The sequence below is a fragment of the Uranotaenia lowii genome, chromosome 2 (genome assembly GCF_029784155.1).
Source record: "Uranotaenia lowii strain MFRU-FL chromosome 2, ASM2978415v1, whole genome shotgun sequence".
Lineage (NCBI taxonomy): Eukaryota > Metazoa > Arthropoda > Insecta > Diptera > Culicidae > Uranotaenia > Uranotaenia lowii.
Window position 1 is genome coordinate 367,455,157 of NC_073692.1, and position 18,655 is coordinate 367,473,811.

At 34.9% G+C, this 18,655-nt stretch overlaps 1 protein-coding gene and 1 long non-coding RNA gene across 2 annotated transcripts in view; one reads left to right on the forward strand and one right to left on the reverse strand.

Moving 5' to 3' along the window:
* LOC129743132 (uncharacterized) overlaps window positions 1–16,295 on the forward strand; it is a 116,263-nt gene extending 99,968 nt beyond the window's left edge. The window contains exon 9 of the mRNA XM_055735098.1: window positions 14,313–16,295. Coding sequence (XP_055591073.1) covers window positions 14,313–16,295 — 1,983 coding nt within the window. The remainder of the gene's footprint in view (window positions 1–14,312) is intronic.
* Window positions 16,296–17,067: 772 nt separating this feature from the next.
* Window positions 17,068–18,327, reverse strand: LOC129741657 (uncharacterized). Its single transcript, XR_008736467.1, has 4 exons — window positions 18,054–18,327; window positions 17,837–17,924; window positions 17,582–17,774; window positions 17,068–17,511 (listed from the first exon to the last, which is right to left on the reverse strand). It is a non-coding gene; the product is annotated as an uncharacterized LOC129741657 (long non-coding RNA).
* Window positions 18,328–18,655: the final 328 nt, after the last annotated feature.

The following is an 18,655-nucleotide window of genomic DNA, read 5'->3' on the forward strand; positions in this document are numbered from 1 at the left end:
ATTTCAACTTAAAGTGTTCCCAAACAGCACTTGTCATGGCATTAAATCTGGCGATTTTGTGTATTGCAAGTTCCTATTTTTATTCAAGCAAAAAATGCAAATTAATTCCTTTGAACTTTAACTCAATGAATCAAAGAAACGATTGGTTTTGAAAAGTGGAAAACTTATGTTTAGATATATTCACCCATTATTTTAAAGATTTTAATTGAAGCAGTTCTGATTTCAAAATTTCCTAAACATTGTTGGTGGTGATCTGCGATTTCAATTAGGATTATGTTATATTGTTGAGATAATAAAAATTATTTGTCTTTTTTACTGTAAATCTTAATTTTCAAAAATGAAACACCGGTCAAATCCTAACGAATATCTTCACAGTTCAACTTTCATATTCTCTGAAAAAAGTTATATTTTCAAAAAAATATAAGTTATATTGACAGAAAGAAATATCGAAGTATACATTTGTCCCATTTATTGGGGCAAGTGAAACACATAGGTCTTTTTCAGATGCGTCATAGACTCCAGTTCAGTTAATGTGTCGAGCGTTTCAGGCGTATTGGATTACACGAAATTGAATGTAAAGCTTCCCAATTTCTTATTTTTAACGTCCGCAAAGTGTCATAACATTATTTCGTATTTATCTTTACCAAATTCATATTTTTTGGACAACAATTTACTACTTAAATTAACACGAATTAAAAATGGTTTTAATATTTGAAATCGTTTATATGGTTATGATTCGATCGATAACATATCAATCCGTGTCACATCTAGGCGTCATTTATTACCATGTGCTGTGTACAATTAAGCAAGAAAAAACATATCGAGGTTGCATATCGCCCCCACGTGCATAAGAAATATAGGTACTCGGTTGAGAAATAGGCGCCTAATTCTTAAATTTTTCCAGCGATCAATGAACAGTATGCTTTGGTTACTATTATCTTGCAACGACGTTTGCTAGCGACGCCTCGCCCATGGAAACGAAAAACAAACCCCTCGAAGAAAAGAAAATCTCTAAAAATGAATGCCTGACTTTTCAATTTAGGATTTTGGCCAAACAAATATTATATGTTTTATTCGATCAGCAAAATGTCAACCTGAGTCACATCTAGGCGTCATTCATAACCATGTGCTGTAGAAATGAGCTAGGAATCAAGAACAAAAAAAATCACATCAACGCTTCATATCGCCACCACTTACATTGAAAATATGCTTGGTTGAGAAATACGCGCCAAAATATTCTCAATGATCAGTATGCTATGCCATGGTTACTATCTTCTAACGACGTCTGCTCGCGACGCCTCGACCTTGGAGACGAAAAACAAACAGCCCAAAGGAAAAAAAAATCTCGAAAAAATGGAAGCCATGACTTTTATTTCATTCAAAAAACTACAAATTTAATTATTACGGACAATAAATGCGACTTTCTGTTGTTTTTAATCGATATAAACCGATTCGCATGGCTACAGAATATTCTAAAAATAATTTCATTCGAATCGTTTGGGTCATTTCGGAGAAGTAGTACTACAAACACCGTTACAAGAGAATTTTATATAATAGATTTTCTACATAAACTTATTTCGATATCCTTGAATACAACTTCAACCTGCGAATCGAATGTTCCATGCGAGAAAATGTTGAAGAAAAATGTTAAGGAATCTGTCAATTATCTTTTTTGATGAGCTTCTTCATATTAGTGCAAGTTTTACAAAGCGAAATTTTCCTTATCCTCATTTGGAAACTTTACGTTTGAAAATGCAAACATCTCCGCAAATATAATGTCCGGATCTCGCCAGTTTTTACAAAACTGCCCGGATTTGTCCAGCCCGGATACGTGCTGAAAAAATTCTGGCAACCTTACTATAGAACCTAGCCCCGTATTTAGACGAGGTTCACAAAAAAAAAATGCGTAACACGATATCAAATTATTAATATTTACTTTTTCTAACTACATTCCAACTACGTTTACTACATCTAACATTTTGACTCTGAATCTATACAGAATCAAGAGTCTAGCTCGAATTTATAATTTTTTTTTAGTTTTGAATCTGTTTTGCAATACCAATATATTTAAGCTTTAAATTATGATTTTTTTTAAATTTCAAATCAACAAACACATGATATTTTTCATTTTTTATTTCAGAACCAATTATTTATGACTAAATAATACTTAGATGATTGTGAAGTCAAAATCTGACTTATGATACTGAAATCAAGAAACTATTCTTTGTTTCGAATTCATTCATTCGCTTTTTATTTTGATATCAAAGTTTTGTTACAATGCTTAGATTTTAATTTTAGATTCAAGATTTTATATAGATTTTAAAAACATTTTAAACTACAGAAATCTAATAGGCAACTACCGTACCCTGGGTTCCCATGGGTCACGGCGGCGGTGTGCATGCTTGTGATAATGATGGTTTACTATCATTGTCCTGAGAGGGTCGTTGCACACATCTTGTCAAGCATGGATCATAATATGACTCAAATTAGAAGGCGTGCTGGACACCTTTATTTGAATTAAATTAGCGGTAGGCTCAATAGTGTCCCAAATTTTCATGATCCATGCTGATAAGATGAATGGGAGTTGAAACACTTGCCCTCCCTTCCGTTGAACAATGGGAAAATTTTGTAGTGAAAATATCACATTTTACCGACATAAAGTGATACTTTTCAATAGGGCATAATCTGTTTGGTAAGGTAGTTAGCTAGTTTAGTTTCATAGAATTGGATGTTTCAAGTATTGCTAGGTTAGGTATAGGTAATGGTATTCGCCTCCCCAATGCTCTAGGAAGTGTACATTTGCGGTTTATGAATTTCGTTGGCTTATTCTTAAATCAAGCATTTTACAAGAACTAGAGGCTCATTGGACGGGAATGCTGTTTTGACAAATATGATATTTCAGTTTGTAATACACTTTTGACATTTGTTTTTATTTATTTATTTACTTTTGGTAGATCTATACATTTTTCGGTTAGGATTGAAATTCATAAATCGAAGTTTAAAATAGATAATATGATTTCGATAAGCAAGTATGAGTAGATAGTTCAGATCATTTATTTCGGGCATTTAAAAACAGGCACACGGTTTATTTGAATTGAACCCCTATCGTGTAGATTTAGTATTAAAGTTTGTTTGAGAAGTTGACCACAATTAGTGATAAGGTTTTAAAGAACAGCACTGTTATTTTCCTGTTCCGTTGATAAGTTGATGATATTAATAAATCTATTGCTATTGAAGCTTATAGTTCATTGTTGATGAGTTTAAGAGACACCTTTTCTAGATTCTGTTTTTATGATATCCTAATTGAGTTATCGAATAACCGTGTAGTCGCGTAGAATCAATCACTTGAATCTATTTTTTACTTAGCAAATCTATGTTTATTTCTAAATCAAACTAGGAAGAATCCAAATTTATGGAAACGAGTAAGGTAGATGACAGGTAGGGAAAATTCAACTACGGTAAGATAGTGAACCCTTCTGACAATGATATCGAGGCGTTAGCATATGATATCATATTATTTGATACCATACTGCTATTGCTCGGTTGAATTGAAGGTTGGGTTAACTCGAAGTTCATATGGGGCCCACCAACCGTCCTAGTCCGTCGAGCACTATCTTAACGCTTCCCCTAAACTGGTGCTTCAGAACCCTCGGGCTCTGTTGCCGCTATCCTTTTCTAAGCTATAGGGGAAGAGGGGGCATAATGCCCACGTTAAGAAGAAAGCCTTGTTTTAGAATACATATGAAAAGATTAACTTTAATTTTCAATTGAGTATGGAAGTTTGGTTTATTTTTTGTCTAAATCTGATAGTTAGAATAACTGGAAGGTCAAAAAAGGTCACAAATTTGATGAAGTTTGAAGAGTAGGTTTAAAATTGGATTTCAAATTCAGTAGGGGCATAATGCGCATATGTGTGTACCCAATCGCGCCGTTTAACGTTTAATAAGTGTTTATTGATCCAAGTGCCTCCGAAAGTGTTTGCCAGGTAAAAACACTTCTATTCTATTTCACAGATGAAAAAATGTATTGCTACGCGCAGTGCTGCCAGATATACTACAATTCTTGTGAATAGTTAATTAAATCTATATGAAATTTAGGAATTTTAAATATATTCTTTTATATTCAAGTTATGTTTTCCAATACAACTCATTAATATCTTTAAAATTGTTGTGATGAAACTGCATATAAATTTGAACAAATATGAAACATGCTTAAAGATAAAGGAACATGGCGCGTTTTGCCCTATCTAGACATGTTTATTAAAAATCGTTCAAAATAACAGAAAAAATAATTGAATAAGGAAATTTTTCGTTTTGTGATGATTTTCAAGACCAATGTTCATCATAGTAACAGATGTCCGGTAATTTTTTTTGTCGACAGATGCCGTTATTCCTTACGAAAGTCAAGGCACAAATTGCAAGGAATATGGTTTGAAAAGTATTTTTGGATTTTTGCAGGGATTTATCGGATTTTTGATGCTAATTTTTTGTACAAAAGGTTTCTACTGTTAATTAGAAAGGAATAGCGTACCAGATTCTTAAAATAAGTGTATATCTAGCTAGATATCGCAGTGGGGCGTTTTGCCCATACTGGGCATTATACCCCCAGTTCCCCTACTACTCTCATTTAAAATTTTCCTCTTCTGTCCCCCGATCTGTTTTTCCTTTCCGGGTCAGCCAGGCGCTCATAAACCCATACAAAAAAAAAAAAAGAAATCTAATAGGCAACTAGGATATATGTACCTACCTCAAATAAACCAATCAATTTAATTCAATCAATTTATGGCATGATTTGCCCCTGTCTGTAAATGTTTGTAAATAGCATTACACAAGACAACTAAATTCACATTTTTCCGAGGTGCAAGGAATCTCAGAATTAAATTTGACATATTTGGGGGCGCTGAATCCAAATATCGAATTTTGTTTATCAGCTCTAGTTTTTAAGATAAATTCAAAAATTAGTAAAACATTAGTGATTCAATATGTGTACTTTTTTTTAACAAAACTGTAAAATACAATTACTCAATGATCAACTGTCGCAAAGGCCGCGAGTAATTTTGAATTCTGAGGTTATCGAACTTTGCATTTTGTTATTTTTTCTAAACCTGCAAAAAACGGGAAATTTGACAGAATTTTAAAGCAGAATTGAGTAAATTGAATTTGTGATATTTTTAAAACCGTAAGTCAATTAAAATTATAAATATTCAATATTCAATGACTTTCTTTTGATGATGTCAGGAGAAGTTGTAATCTTATTTTTTTTGAATTTCTCTAAATTGTAAAATTCAATTTTTTTAAAGCGTTGTATCTCTGATACAAGAATATCTGGATAATATCTGAACCCTTGATTGAATGAAAGATAGTAAATTATTAAAAAATAGTTTTTGTCTCAATGTACGTTTTTTGGTTTATCAGTTATGAAAAATCAATTTTACCTAAATCTGATAAATTTTAAAATTTCCACACTCAAATGATAGACAAAATCTGAATGTTTTGAATTGTCTACGCTCGTTACAAACTTTTTGGGTTTATTTATTTATTTATTCGATCCTAGGCTTCAGCCTTTAATCTTTACTAGTTTTAACTAAATATTAAGAATACGCTAACTTAAATCTATTTTTGATTTGTTCTCTGGACATTTCTAGCTTTATCACATTAGCATGAGCGTTGTAGAGCGCCATCATTCTATAAATAGGTTCATTCCGAGCGTAGTTCTGGATACGGTTTGTTAGCTGAAACGGCCTTATGCTGCGCAAACTGCTTCGTCCTTCGTTAGGTGAGATTTGTGACAACAAATACGGTGAAAAATATTTTCCAGTGTTTAGATCTTTAAAAAACAACACGTCGATTGATTTCCTACGATTTTCCAGTGCATCCAATCACAGTTGAATCACAGAATTCCAGATATTGTTTTAGTCGAGAAATTAGAATTCTTCTGAGTCATGTCGATGAGAAATCTTTAATCGTTCACCCTGTCTTTAGTATTAAACTTTTCTTTTTTCCGTCATTAATGAAGAATAAAAACATTTCACTTCATCATACAATTTTAACTTTGCCTTAAACGAAAAAAAAAATGACTCAATTTACTCCTATATTACGTTTTTCCAATGAATTATATTGCATCCATGCCTTCAAAAGAACCAAACAAAACGTATAAATCCTACGAAAAAGTGAAAAATCTGGATGATAATGGGATAAATGCAACTGCAAACAAGTTACATGCATAAATGATCAAGTTATTGAGATACCATTTTTTTGGTTTAGTAGGGACTGCTTTTTTAAGATAATCAAAAATTTATCGTAGACAAAAATCGAGAAATAAACTTAATTTGAGATAAGCTTCGCGAGCTAGGATGCTCATCTCTGCTCTAGAACTCATTTTTTTTCGTTGAAAATTCACATAATTAATATTTTGTGATCACAATCAACTTTTGTTCTACAAAAACCTTGTTGAAACCTATTGGAATCACGTTTGATGAATAACTTACGGAAGAATTATTGAAAAAAATTGTTGTAGCCTTTCTAAGTTACAGACCCCGTTCGTTTTTGGCAACACGCCCGTAAATTTTATGTTGCCAAATTCGAATGTTGCCAAAATCGAACGGTTTTTTTGTCTCTTTTTTATTTTAAATTTTTATTTCAAATTAGTCAAAATTGATGTAGAACCAAACATAAAATTTTTCAATTTGGCTGAATTATATTAGTTTTAAGGTATAAAACATGGAAAAAATCGTGTTTTTACAGTTTAAAACTATTATAAATAAGCCGAATTGAACAAATTCATATTACGTTTTACATTAATTTTGATTAGTTTGAAATGAATATAAAAAATAAAAAAGTGACAAAAAAAACCGTATTTTTTGAATGTTGCCAAAATCGAACGGGGTCTGTATTTATGTTTGTTTTTAATTTGTTACTTCACGAAAAAAAAAATCTGAAAATTTCACCCGAAATTCAAAATATATTGATCTAACAATTAATACGAATGGAAACTTCTTGATAAACAGTTGTCAAAAGCCACACCATAGAAAAGCTTAAAACATGATAAAACTGGGAATGGACCTATTCTTCGAAAAATTATCATCTTTGTAACGTCAGAAATCCTTGATCCATGTGTTTTCCGATCTTAAATAGCTACAGTAGTTTCTCGATTTTATCACACTCAAAAAAATTTCTCCGTGAATATGACGAAACCGTGAATTTGGCGAAACTAAAATTTAAAGTGGAAAAATATATGTTTATCGTCGTAAACGATTGATTATAACGCATTATAAAGCGCATACACTTTGGATCAATCAATTTTGATCATAAGATTTTACTAACATTGATTACTACATAAGTTGACTATACACAAGTTATTGATTTCAGTTCAAATTATTCTTCTCCACAGCAATTTTAAGATTTATTCATGACGAAAAAGCATTTTCTCAGCCAACTTAAGTGAATTATTTAGTTTTTATGGAAATTCAACAGTCGTTGTTTCTTACGTCAATTTAAAAAAAAAATCCAAAGAAAAATGTATCTAAAAATTATCTTCTGCCAATTAATGATTTTAATATTTTCATTCTCACTTCACATTAATCTTTTACGAACTAAACAGCTACCTTTTTGAAAAATATTTTGAAATTTGCACAATTTAGACTCTAAAAGTGAGTTTCTCGAAAATAGATTTATGGTCAGATTATCGTTTCTTTTTCATACTTTGCAGGAAAAAAAATCGAATTCCCGTTTACATATTTTATGGCCAAACTAGAAGAATTTCATCTGCATAAAAAAATCAGTTCAGACAACACTAAATGCTGCTAAATCAGGATAGCACATGGCACCCTCTCAAGTAAACGAATATTTAAAACCTAATCTCTTTTCAAGAACGCTTACAGTCACCCACATTTTTATACGATTAAAAAAACCAACAAAGTATACTATTTTGGAGCTGCTTAGCAAGCACAAATAACAACACTAGCAATAGCGTCACATCGAAATACTTATTTCGAATATTAGAAACTTTTTTAAAATCCGAATTAGGATTTTACACACTTTTCAGCTGAAGTAAGCAATTCAATGACATTTTCATATTATTAAATGCTTATATACCATAACATAAACCTTAAAAAAATACTATGAACAAAGACGCTCTACGCTTTTGAATGAAAATTAAGGTCCTGTTACACTAGTTTACAAAATTTAAAAAAAAACGTGAACTTGATTAACTGACCAACATTTTTAATGTAAAATCGGGCGCTGAATTTGAAAATGAAATTCAAAAAAATCTCAGTAGAACCGTTTTTGAGCTATGCTCCAAATATGAAATTTCGAAAAAATTAAAAAAGTTCTTGTACTTAGATTAAAATATCTCGGACGGCATAACAGTAATTTGAAATCCCTCTTTTGCATATTGAAGGTGATTAAGTTTTCTATCGATCATCTGAACACTGTTTTTGCGTTTGACCAACAGTATTGTTGATATAAGTGACTTTTTGAGAAAAAAATTATAAAAAACGCATTTTTTTAGAGAAAATTTTGTTTCAACGAAGGTTTTAGACTCGATGGTAGCATTTAAAAAATCTGATTTTCTTTTGCGCTTGAATGTCAATTTAAAACAAAGATTTCAAGTAGTTATTTATCAAAATCGGTTGAAAATTGAAGAAGTTATGGCTACTTTACCATAACTGAAAATTTTGGAGTTTTTAATAATTTAACGAACCGCAGTACACTTATCATAGTATAGGAAGAATTAAACATGATAAATCTCACTCGCTCCAAGTCAAAATAATTTATTAGCTTACCAGAAGGTCACATGCCAAGTTTCAGGAAGATCTGACCATAGGAAGGGGTTGCTTAAGTCTCAAACGTGAATTAAATTTTGAGGTATTTTGCCCGGAAGGAACGAAAAATACTGGTTTTTCATCAATAACTTTTTTCATCACTAGCTGATTGTTTTTTATGGTTAATTTTATTAAAGTCTAAGTTGAGACAAATATTTTACCCGAAGATTGTAACTCGATTGGATTTGAAACAGAAAAGTTATTGCGGTTCAAAGGCCGCAAATTTTGTCCAACACGCAATGAGTACTTTTTACCCATTGCGTTTTATACGACAATTTTTGACCAAAATACAATCTTTGAACCGCAATAACTTTTCTGTTTCAAATCCAATCGAGTTACAGTCTTCAGGGGAAATATTTGTCTCAACTTAGGCTTTAAGAAAATCAACCATAAAAAACAATCAGCTAGGGATGAAAAAAGTTATTGATGAAAAACCAGTATTTTTCGTTCCTTCCGGGCAAAATACCTCAAAATTTAATTCACGTTTGAGACTTAAGCAACTCCTTCCTATGGTCAGATCTTCCTGAAACTTGGCACGTGACCTTCTGGTAAGCTAATAAATAATTTTGACTTGGAGCGAGTGAGATTTATCATGTTTCATTCTTCCTATACTATGATAAGTGTACTGCGGTTCGTTAAATTATTAAAAACTCCAAAATTTTCAGTTATGGTAAAGTAGCCATAACTTCTTCAATTTTCAACCGATTTTGATAAATAACTACTTGAAATCTTTGTTTTAAATTGACATTCAAGCGCAAAAGAAAATCAGATTTTTTAAATGCTACCATTGAGTCTAAAACCTTCGTTGAAACAAAATTTTCTATAAAAAAATGCGTATTTTATAATTTTTTTTCTCAAAAAGTCACTTATATCAACAATACTGTTGGTCAAACGCAAAAACAGTGTTCAGATGATCGATAGAAAACTTAATCACCTTCAATATGCAAAAGAGGGATTTCAAATTACTGTTATGCCGTCCGAGATATTTTAATCTAAGTACAAGAACTTTTTTTATTTTTCCAAAATTTCATATTTGGAGCATAGCTCAAAAACGGTTCTACTGAGATTTTTTTGAATTTCATTTTCAAATTCAGCGCCCGATTTTACATTGGAAATGACCTTTAGTTTACTGAGTTCAAAAATGCTGTAAACTAGTGTTATTGGTTTCTGAATGATTTATGAAAAAGCGTGATAAAATCGAAACAATAACCGTGATAAAATCGAGCGTGAATTTGGCGAGTAGTGAAAAAATCGAATAGTGATAAAATCGAGAAACTACTGTATTAACAGTTAGGTCTAAAACTTATCACCATTTTGGATTAATATTTTTTTTTAGAAAAGTGTGATCCTATTGTAGGTAGAAAGGAAGAAATCTTAAAGCGAGGTTGAAAAAAAAACGACGAAAAGTGAAAAATATTTTCATCATTTGGGACCTATAAGGCTGGCACAAATTGCAATTTCTTCTTTTGGCCCCACCCCCCACTTCCCTTCGAAATTTGCAAAAAAACCCGAAGGGGAGAATATATAAAATTTGAAGTATTTTATATAAATTTCAGAAAAAAATCAAATATCCAAAAAAAAAACAAGACCAAAAAACAAATATTGGAAGTTCGGAGTTATTTCACCTTTTATATTCTTAAATTTATTTGTTTTTCTGATGAAAAATTACTTTATTTATAGGTTTTGTGCAATGCAATTCTGTTGCATACAAGTTTTTGTGCAATTTAATCCAATTTATTTGTTTTTCGCATTATTTTTTATAATCCCCCCCCCCCTCGCGATGATGCAACTCCAGGTGACAAAAGAAGGATTTGGAATTTGTTCCGGCCTAAAGTACTGAAATAAAGTTCTTTAGCTCATGTGTTTATGACATTTCGAAAAACTACGGAAACAATGTTTACAAAACGATAAATATTTTCGTAGAACTTAAGTTGTATGTAATCATAAAACAAAACTGAATTTTTAGGGAATAAATAAATTGGATTCTGAATAAAAGCTACAATGGTAAAAGAAAAATAAAAAAAATTGACTGCCAGTAGAAGTCCTACGCTTTTGAAGTGCCGATTGGAAAATTGATCGCCCCAATGAAATATTTAACTTTCTATTAAATGCGATTACAATAACGGCTGTTCAAAGAACCTCTTTTGATTTTTTCATTCCAAGGAGCGGAAAAATTTAAAAATTCAAGAGTTTACCGACTAGGTGAAGTTTTTAATTTTGATAGAAGTTCGACTGTCAAAATTGTCAAAATTGTCAAAATTGTCAAAATTGTCAAAATTGTCAAAATTGTCAAAATTGTCTGTTTGAGTAAAACCGCTCCGCTTATTTGTGTTAGTATTTAAATATGGAAACAGAAAAAATAACATCGCACAGCAGAACGTCAAAGTTAGATCCATCCGAAAGTGATCTAAAAATGCTTTCCGATGGATATAAGCTCTGTTCACTGCTCGAACTGAAGCTTTCTTTACTTGTTGAAATCAATACTAGCAAAAACTGTAATTGTGTGTATTAGAAGAATGCGAAAGGTTTTTGTGTTATATTCATTTCTCCTGTTCGCAACTTAAGCTATGATAGTCAACACAGTTCAAACCAATCCGCCGTGCTATACACTTCGCTCAAATAAACTACCCCCCAAATCGTACCGAAAAATAAAGTGTTTGATTCAGTTCAATCAAAAAGTGTTTTCGGGTTCTCTAACCGCGTCCGAAAGTGTTCCGGTGCCTCGACATTTGGTCCTTCGAGCCGGATGACCGTCCGGAAAAGTGGTTCTGGAACAAAAATCGGACTTAAGTAAAGTTGGACTTAGCTCGACAGCAGCAAAGGTGTGAACCATTTTGGGTTCACAAAATCGCCATAGCACAAGTGAACAATCGAACAGAAGTGATTGTGTCATAGAACAATAAAAGTGCATCTAATTATTCGCCATTTACGCTTGGCTTGGATGCAATTAAGTGCATCGGAAAAAGTGTCAGCCATCGCGATATCGGGACATTTCTACCGGATACCTACTAGCGGAGTGAAGCCGATACCTGAGGTTGATCGGTCAGCAACGCAGCAGAGGTCAGCTGATTTACAACCAGCATCCGACGCAGCGTCTGAAGGAGCAGTTTTTGTGGAATCTTAAAAGCAGGAAGTATTTACTGGCTTGGTGCATGAGGCCAAAGAAAGTGCGAATCAATAAAGATTTTAAGTGTGAATTGGTCTTTTAGTTGCATGAAGTGTGTGCCCTGTCCGTAACTACAAATTGGTCTTGGTTCATTATTGGCATTTCTACTTTGCAATTTTTATTGGTTGTGCCCACTCGCTGCTGTCAATATCGGGTTGCTAAGTCTCATAATACGCGTCGCGATCGGATGGAACGTAGAGTTGATCAAAACTAAGTGCAAATACCCTAAATCAGAAGCACATAAGGTGCATGTCAGAGCACATTAAGGTGCAAGTCAGAAGCACAGAAGGTGCAAGTCAGATATTTTGGTCAGAATTATTCAGTACTGGACGGATTGGGTCCAAGGTGTTGGAATTTGTCGGAAAATCACATGTTTGTTTAAGAATTTAAGATTGTGTCAGAATTTGAAACTGAGTCTAAGTTTGAGTTTGAAAAATTGTCAGAATCAAGTCTGAATTTGTCAGAAAATACCAAGTTGAAGTCGAAAAGCTTGTCAGAATTAAGTCTGAATCAGTTTGTGTCGGTATTCTTAAGTGAAAACTGTCGGAAATCTTGTCTGAAACTTATCAGAATTGAGTCTGAGTCTCAAAATAAGCTCGCGTCAGAATTCTTGTCTGAATATTGTCAGCAATTTTGTCTGAAATATTGTCGGAAATTAAGTCAGAAGAAATCGAGTCTGAATCCAAATCGTTTGGAACCTTTCCAGATATTAAGCCTGTGTCAGAAATATCGTGTCAGTTTAAGAGCTTGTCTGGTGGTACAAGTTTGAATTCGTTGAAATTTTGAAGCCTGTGTCAGATTACAAAAAGTGTTGCAATGTCGAGAAGTACGCTTAAGGCTTTGCAAAAACGTGAGCGGCAGTTGTATGTGATTTTTGATGGTACTGATAGATTTATCCAAACCTATCACATCGGTAGTGATCGGTGCCAATTAAGTTCAAGGTTGCAAGTGATTGATACGGTGTACAGTGAATTTTTCGAAGTACGGAGCAAGATTGAAATGTTGCTGGACGAAGCGTCCGAGAAAGAGCAGAACCCGCATAATTAAAAACAGTTGGGGATATAGTACTAACTATTAACTTAATATATTGGTAGCAGTACCAGTATGAAATATCTTCCAAGTATCATTTCATTATACATGTTCAAAATTTTATTACCTCAATAAATTATGACAGGATCGTATCAGTGACAGTGACAATATGATATATGATTTAGTAAGTATAGTATAATAAGAGAATAAAAATTTGCAACCTTTGAATATTGTCTCTGGACCTTATCCAGGACTCTAACAGTGTACGACAAAGTTTCCTTATATTTTCTTAGCATTAGACATTAAATTAAAAAAAAAACAACATTGACAACATTGTATGAGTTAGACAAGTCGTTATCATTTCACCTCTTGCGGATAATAACTAATATTGTTATTTTAAGATGTAGTTGTGAGCTTATGCATTTTTTCGCTCTTGGGTTCAGCATCTGCTAATTTTCACTTCACTTCGTTAAAATTTGTGTCGGCAACCCCACGCCAGGTTCGGAACTGAAAACTGTGTTCAAAATGGCTCCGAAAAAAAAGAATCACGCTGAGAAAAACACACAGAACGCGAAAAGTAAGTAAAACTATATTATATTATCGATAAAAACTAGTGAGATTAAATAAAACTAATGAAATTACAGAAACAAAGATCTCTGCTGAGCGGAGAGCGGAAAAAAAATCTACTGAAAGGCTGAACAATGCAGATCTGCACAAATAGGTAAGATTGTATAATCCATGTATAATATCAGAAATAAAAAATAAAAATCTCAACATTTAAATTTTTTAATTTTATTTTATTTTTTGTGGGAAAGAATTGGAACTATATTGGTTATGGTACAGGGAAGCTCTTTTTAAAAATATTTTACAATATGCGGAACGTATGATTGAGCGTTATTTTTACTACAAACTACTATAAGCAAACTATATCCATTGAAGTTGATGAAATCTATGATTTTGTATTCCAACGTAGCTAGAACATTCAGGTAGATTGTTTTGCTCGCCAAAAGTGGATGATATTTTAACCGTATCCAATAATGTAGCATGAAATATTTGTTCGAAAAAATCGCTCTTTTTGAATGGTAAACATGCTTAACAGCCCTTTCCCCATATGGTACTTTAACAGATAATCATAATACAGATTGTTAATATGGTCTGTGTTATTGTACATATACTGTTCACTTTACAATAAACGATAACGTTTAGAGACAATATAGAATATTCTCTATATATTGTAATTGATTATGCGGGAAAGATGCTGACAGCGAAGTCAAAGGGGAGATTGCAAAACAGCGCGAAGAAGAGAACGACAAAATTCTGCAGCAGTTTGATGACCGATACTTTGCAATTCGAGGTGACCTCCTCAGACTTCAAGGCGATAAGGATGCCTTAGGGCTAAACACAACCAGCAACAGCCAAAGTCAGTCTGCGTCAGGGAATACGTCCAGAGTGAAGCTGCCCGAGATTCGTTTGCCGTCCTTCAGCGGAACAATCAGAGAATGGGTTACGTTTAGAGATTCTTTCCGTAGTCTCATTCACGACAACGAGCATTTGACGAAAATGGACAAGTTCACGTACCTCCGTTCTTCTCTGCATGGTGATGCACTGAAGGAAATAAACAACATCGAGCTGTCAGAGGCAAACTACGACGTCGCCTGGAAAATGTTGGAAGTCCGCTACGAAAACAAAAAGCTAATAGTCAAGGCTCATCTCGACGCTCTCTTCGCCCTCGAACCGCTTAAAAAGGAGAACTACGACGGTCTGAACTTCCTTATCAGCGAGTTTGAGAAAAACCTGATGATGTTGCAGAAAATCGGCGAGCATACGGAGTCCTGGAGTACAATACTAGTCTACATGTTGTGCGCTAGACTAGATTCTGCAACATTGCGCCAATGGGAGACGCATTACGGGTCTAAGGAGGTCCCAACGTACGAAGAGCTGCTACTGTTCTTGCAAGGTCACTGCTTAGTTCTTCAATCAATCACCTCTGCAAGAAGTCCACCATCCGAAGCACGTCAGACAAGATCAACAGTTTGCCATACAACCATCCGATCGGATTCACGATGCCCGTTCTGTAGCGAAACATGGCACTCACCGTTTCACTGCCAAAGATTCCTTCGATTTAAGATATCAGAACGCGTTGAAGCAGCCAATCGAAGTCGAGTCTGTCGAAATTGTCTACAGCCTGGACATTTTGCGACGAACTGCACTCGTAGCAGTTGCCGATTATGTCAACAAAGGCATCACACAATGTTGCATGCTACGCGATCCTCCGTTCCGAATCCGTCGAATCCGAGACTCAGTCAACAGTCAATTGCACAACCCTCTAATCAAGAAAGCACCCATATTTATCCACAGCAAACTTATCAACAGCAAAGTCACACCATGCCAATAGTTACGGAAACACACACTCAAACACAAAATGCAACACACAATTCACCAAATACAAGCACACGAAACGATTCGCCAACGCCAAGCACAAGCCACAGCTACGTCGCACTACCTGTTAAGTCTGCTTCGAATATTCTGCTCCCTACCGCTCTTGTAAAGATTAAGGACCGTTACGGTACCGCTCAGATTGCTAGAGCCTTGTTAGATTCTTGTTCGCAACACTGCTTGATGTCCCAAGAGTTTTCTAGAAAGCTGAAGTTGAAAGAAGCGCCTACATATTTGTCAGTTCAGGGTATTGGGTCGTCTCAGTCGGTTTCGACGAAGTCCATACATGCTGAAGTCTGTCCACGTTCACCAAAAATATCTAATTTCCAAGAAACTATGCAATTCTTCGTGTTACCTAACCTTACACTTTATCTACCTTCGACGTCGTTTGATCCTCCGGTCATGTCGCTTCCCGATTCTGAATCGTTAGCTGATCCTTTCTTCCACGAGTCAAAGCCGATTGATGTCATCATTGGTGCCGAGTATTACTTGGACTTGTTGAAGGATGCACGAAGAAAGGTCACTAAGAATGGTCCCACGCTCCAAAATACAGTGTTTGGTTGGATTGTGTCAGGTCGAATGGTAAAATCTCATCAACACGTTTCCCACACTATGATCTGTTCTACAAGCAACTACAAAAAAGACTTATACGATTCCAGAAGCTGGAAACATGTTGGGCTACGAACACCAACTCCATGGAAGAATCGATATGCGAAAAGATTTTCCATGAGCCCACAGTCAGAAATGAATCAGAACGTTTGGTCAGAACCCTACCCAAGAATGAGTCAGTTTCGTGTCGGAAATGATTTGTGTCAGCAACCCTTACCGAAGCCAACCTAGAAAAACGGGCAATTTGAATGACTATTTCTCCAAGTAACTTCTAGATTGAAACTGCAGCCCAGTAGAGATGAATCTCCTTTAGATTTTGTAAAACAGAATGCGTTAGTTATACAGAGGAATTTGCCAAATGTCATAAAATCTGTTGTTCCGTTTGGTCAGTCAGTCACATCGTTGTTCAACGCAAGATATTTGCTCAACAGATGAAGTCGATCAAGTCGGGAAAAATCTTATAAAGCTAAAACTATAGATCATTCTAAATCTTTTAAGTTACAAATTTAAGCATACCTCCTTATTAAGCTCTTTTCTCATTAAGTCATCGATAAGAAAAATAATATTGTCTATCATACCAATCAAAACGTCTTAAGATTCGTTATGAAGCATTCTAAATTTGCATGAGACCATGAAGGCTGCAAATGGAGTACATGTTTTGATTTAAGTCCACATTATCATTCTAAATCATATTGTTTTAAGTTCCCCCTGCCGCCTAGAGTTCATATCGATTGAAGAACCTTTACTAGAAACGTTTGAAGTTCCTCATATCCTCCTTTCTTGAAGAGCCAAGCATACCTATTGTAGTTCCTCGTTATATCGGTTAAAGAATCGAATCATGTGGAAATCATAAACCCTTAAGAATGTCCCACCGCTTGAAGTTGTCACTTCGCCATCGGAAATGGCTCCCCTTAGAAGGATGTCATCATTTGAATAAAAAGGTCAGACGTCGTGGAGAGGTGTGCGGAGATCCAACATCTCCGCATTCAGGAAAGTTTCTCGTATTTTGAGTTTTTTTTTTTGAAAATGCTAAGCAGTTCCCCTCTGCACCCAGGTATCATTCCATCGGTCGTTGAAGGTTCGATCCAACTGTCCGGCAGTCCTGAATTACCAAGGCGAGCGAAGGTCGACGAGGCAATTATCCAAATCGAGATCCATCTGCCATCTCCAGATCACCACTCGGTCGGGCCGGAGCATCGTGAGCAGTTCTGCAGCTACATGTCGTCATTTTCACCATACTACACAGCCACACTATATGGGAAAATCTGCAGCTGACGAGGACCAGATCCATCATAGGCATCTGCTAGTGATCTCCTGCCTGTGTCCCCCGTAGCTCCACACCACCAGATTTTAGTTCAGCATACCCAGGGTCAACTTTGAGTTGTTAACCATCTGCACCGGCCGTGTATACCCTTCACCTTCAGGGATTGAACCGAATCAGGCATTGCTGTAATGATGCAATCAACAATGTAGGCAAACAAATCTATTGCGATCGCCGATAATGTCTTAATGCTCACCGGAAATTCCGTTTGCATTTCACCTTTGGAGTAAAGAATACGGATTTTCTACGTCACATGCAACCGATGTCAAATGCGATCCGATCCGAAGCAGCCATCCAGTCGTATCATTTTGATAGAGCCTACAATCCAAGTTACGGGAGCAATTTACCATCATCATCCAACACGCAAATAACGACAGCAATTTTTTTCTCTACGAAGAAAAACAAACTTCTGGATCAATCTAAGCAGCAATAAACTTCACTGATTACTTACCTGATAACATCATTGCGCCCGCTGGGATTCCGTAAACCTGTCGAATCCATTGAATTTGTTCCAGGATCTAATCGCCACACTGGGAGAGCTAAAACAACAAAAACACAAGCAATCGTTACAACCGGAAGAAAACAAGCGGAATAAGAAGACGGGTACTGCAGGAAGATCAAAGTCCAAATCACCGTATTGCCACTAACAAACAGCAAGTGATACCTACCGAATACCGAGAGGGAACACGTCGAGTAGCAGCCAACAGCGAAATCGATGAGATAGTTCAGCAGCCAATCCGAAACAAACAGAAATATTGTCCAGTGAGCGCGGCTCCGGTCCAGCCTAACAACAGCAGCAGGTCCAACAGCAACAATAAAATACACCACATTACACTACACTATGTTAAACACGACCAAAACAAAACGCAATAATTCGCATCTTAAGGGCACACAGCGATAATAGTACCGTTATGAAAAAACTGTGGACAAGGAAGAATATTGTAAACAGTACCGTTAGAATTAGATGTTGAAATAGTATTTCAAGGCGGGCGGCATATGTTTGAGTAAAACCGCTCCGCTTATTTGTGTTAGTATTTAAATATGGAAACAGAAAAAATAACATCGCACAGCAGAACGTCAAAGTTAGATCCATCCGAAAGTGATCTAAAAATGCTTTCCGATGGATATGTTCACTGCTCGAACTGAAGCTTTCTTTACTTGTTGAAATCAATACTAGCAAAAACTGTAATTGTGTGTATTAGAAGAATGCGAAAGGTTTTTGTGTTATATTCATTTCTCCTGTTCGCAACTTAAGCTATGATAGTCAACA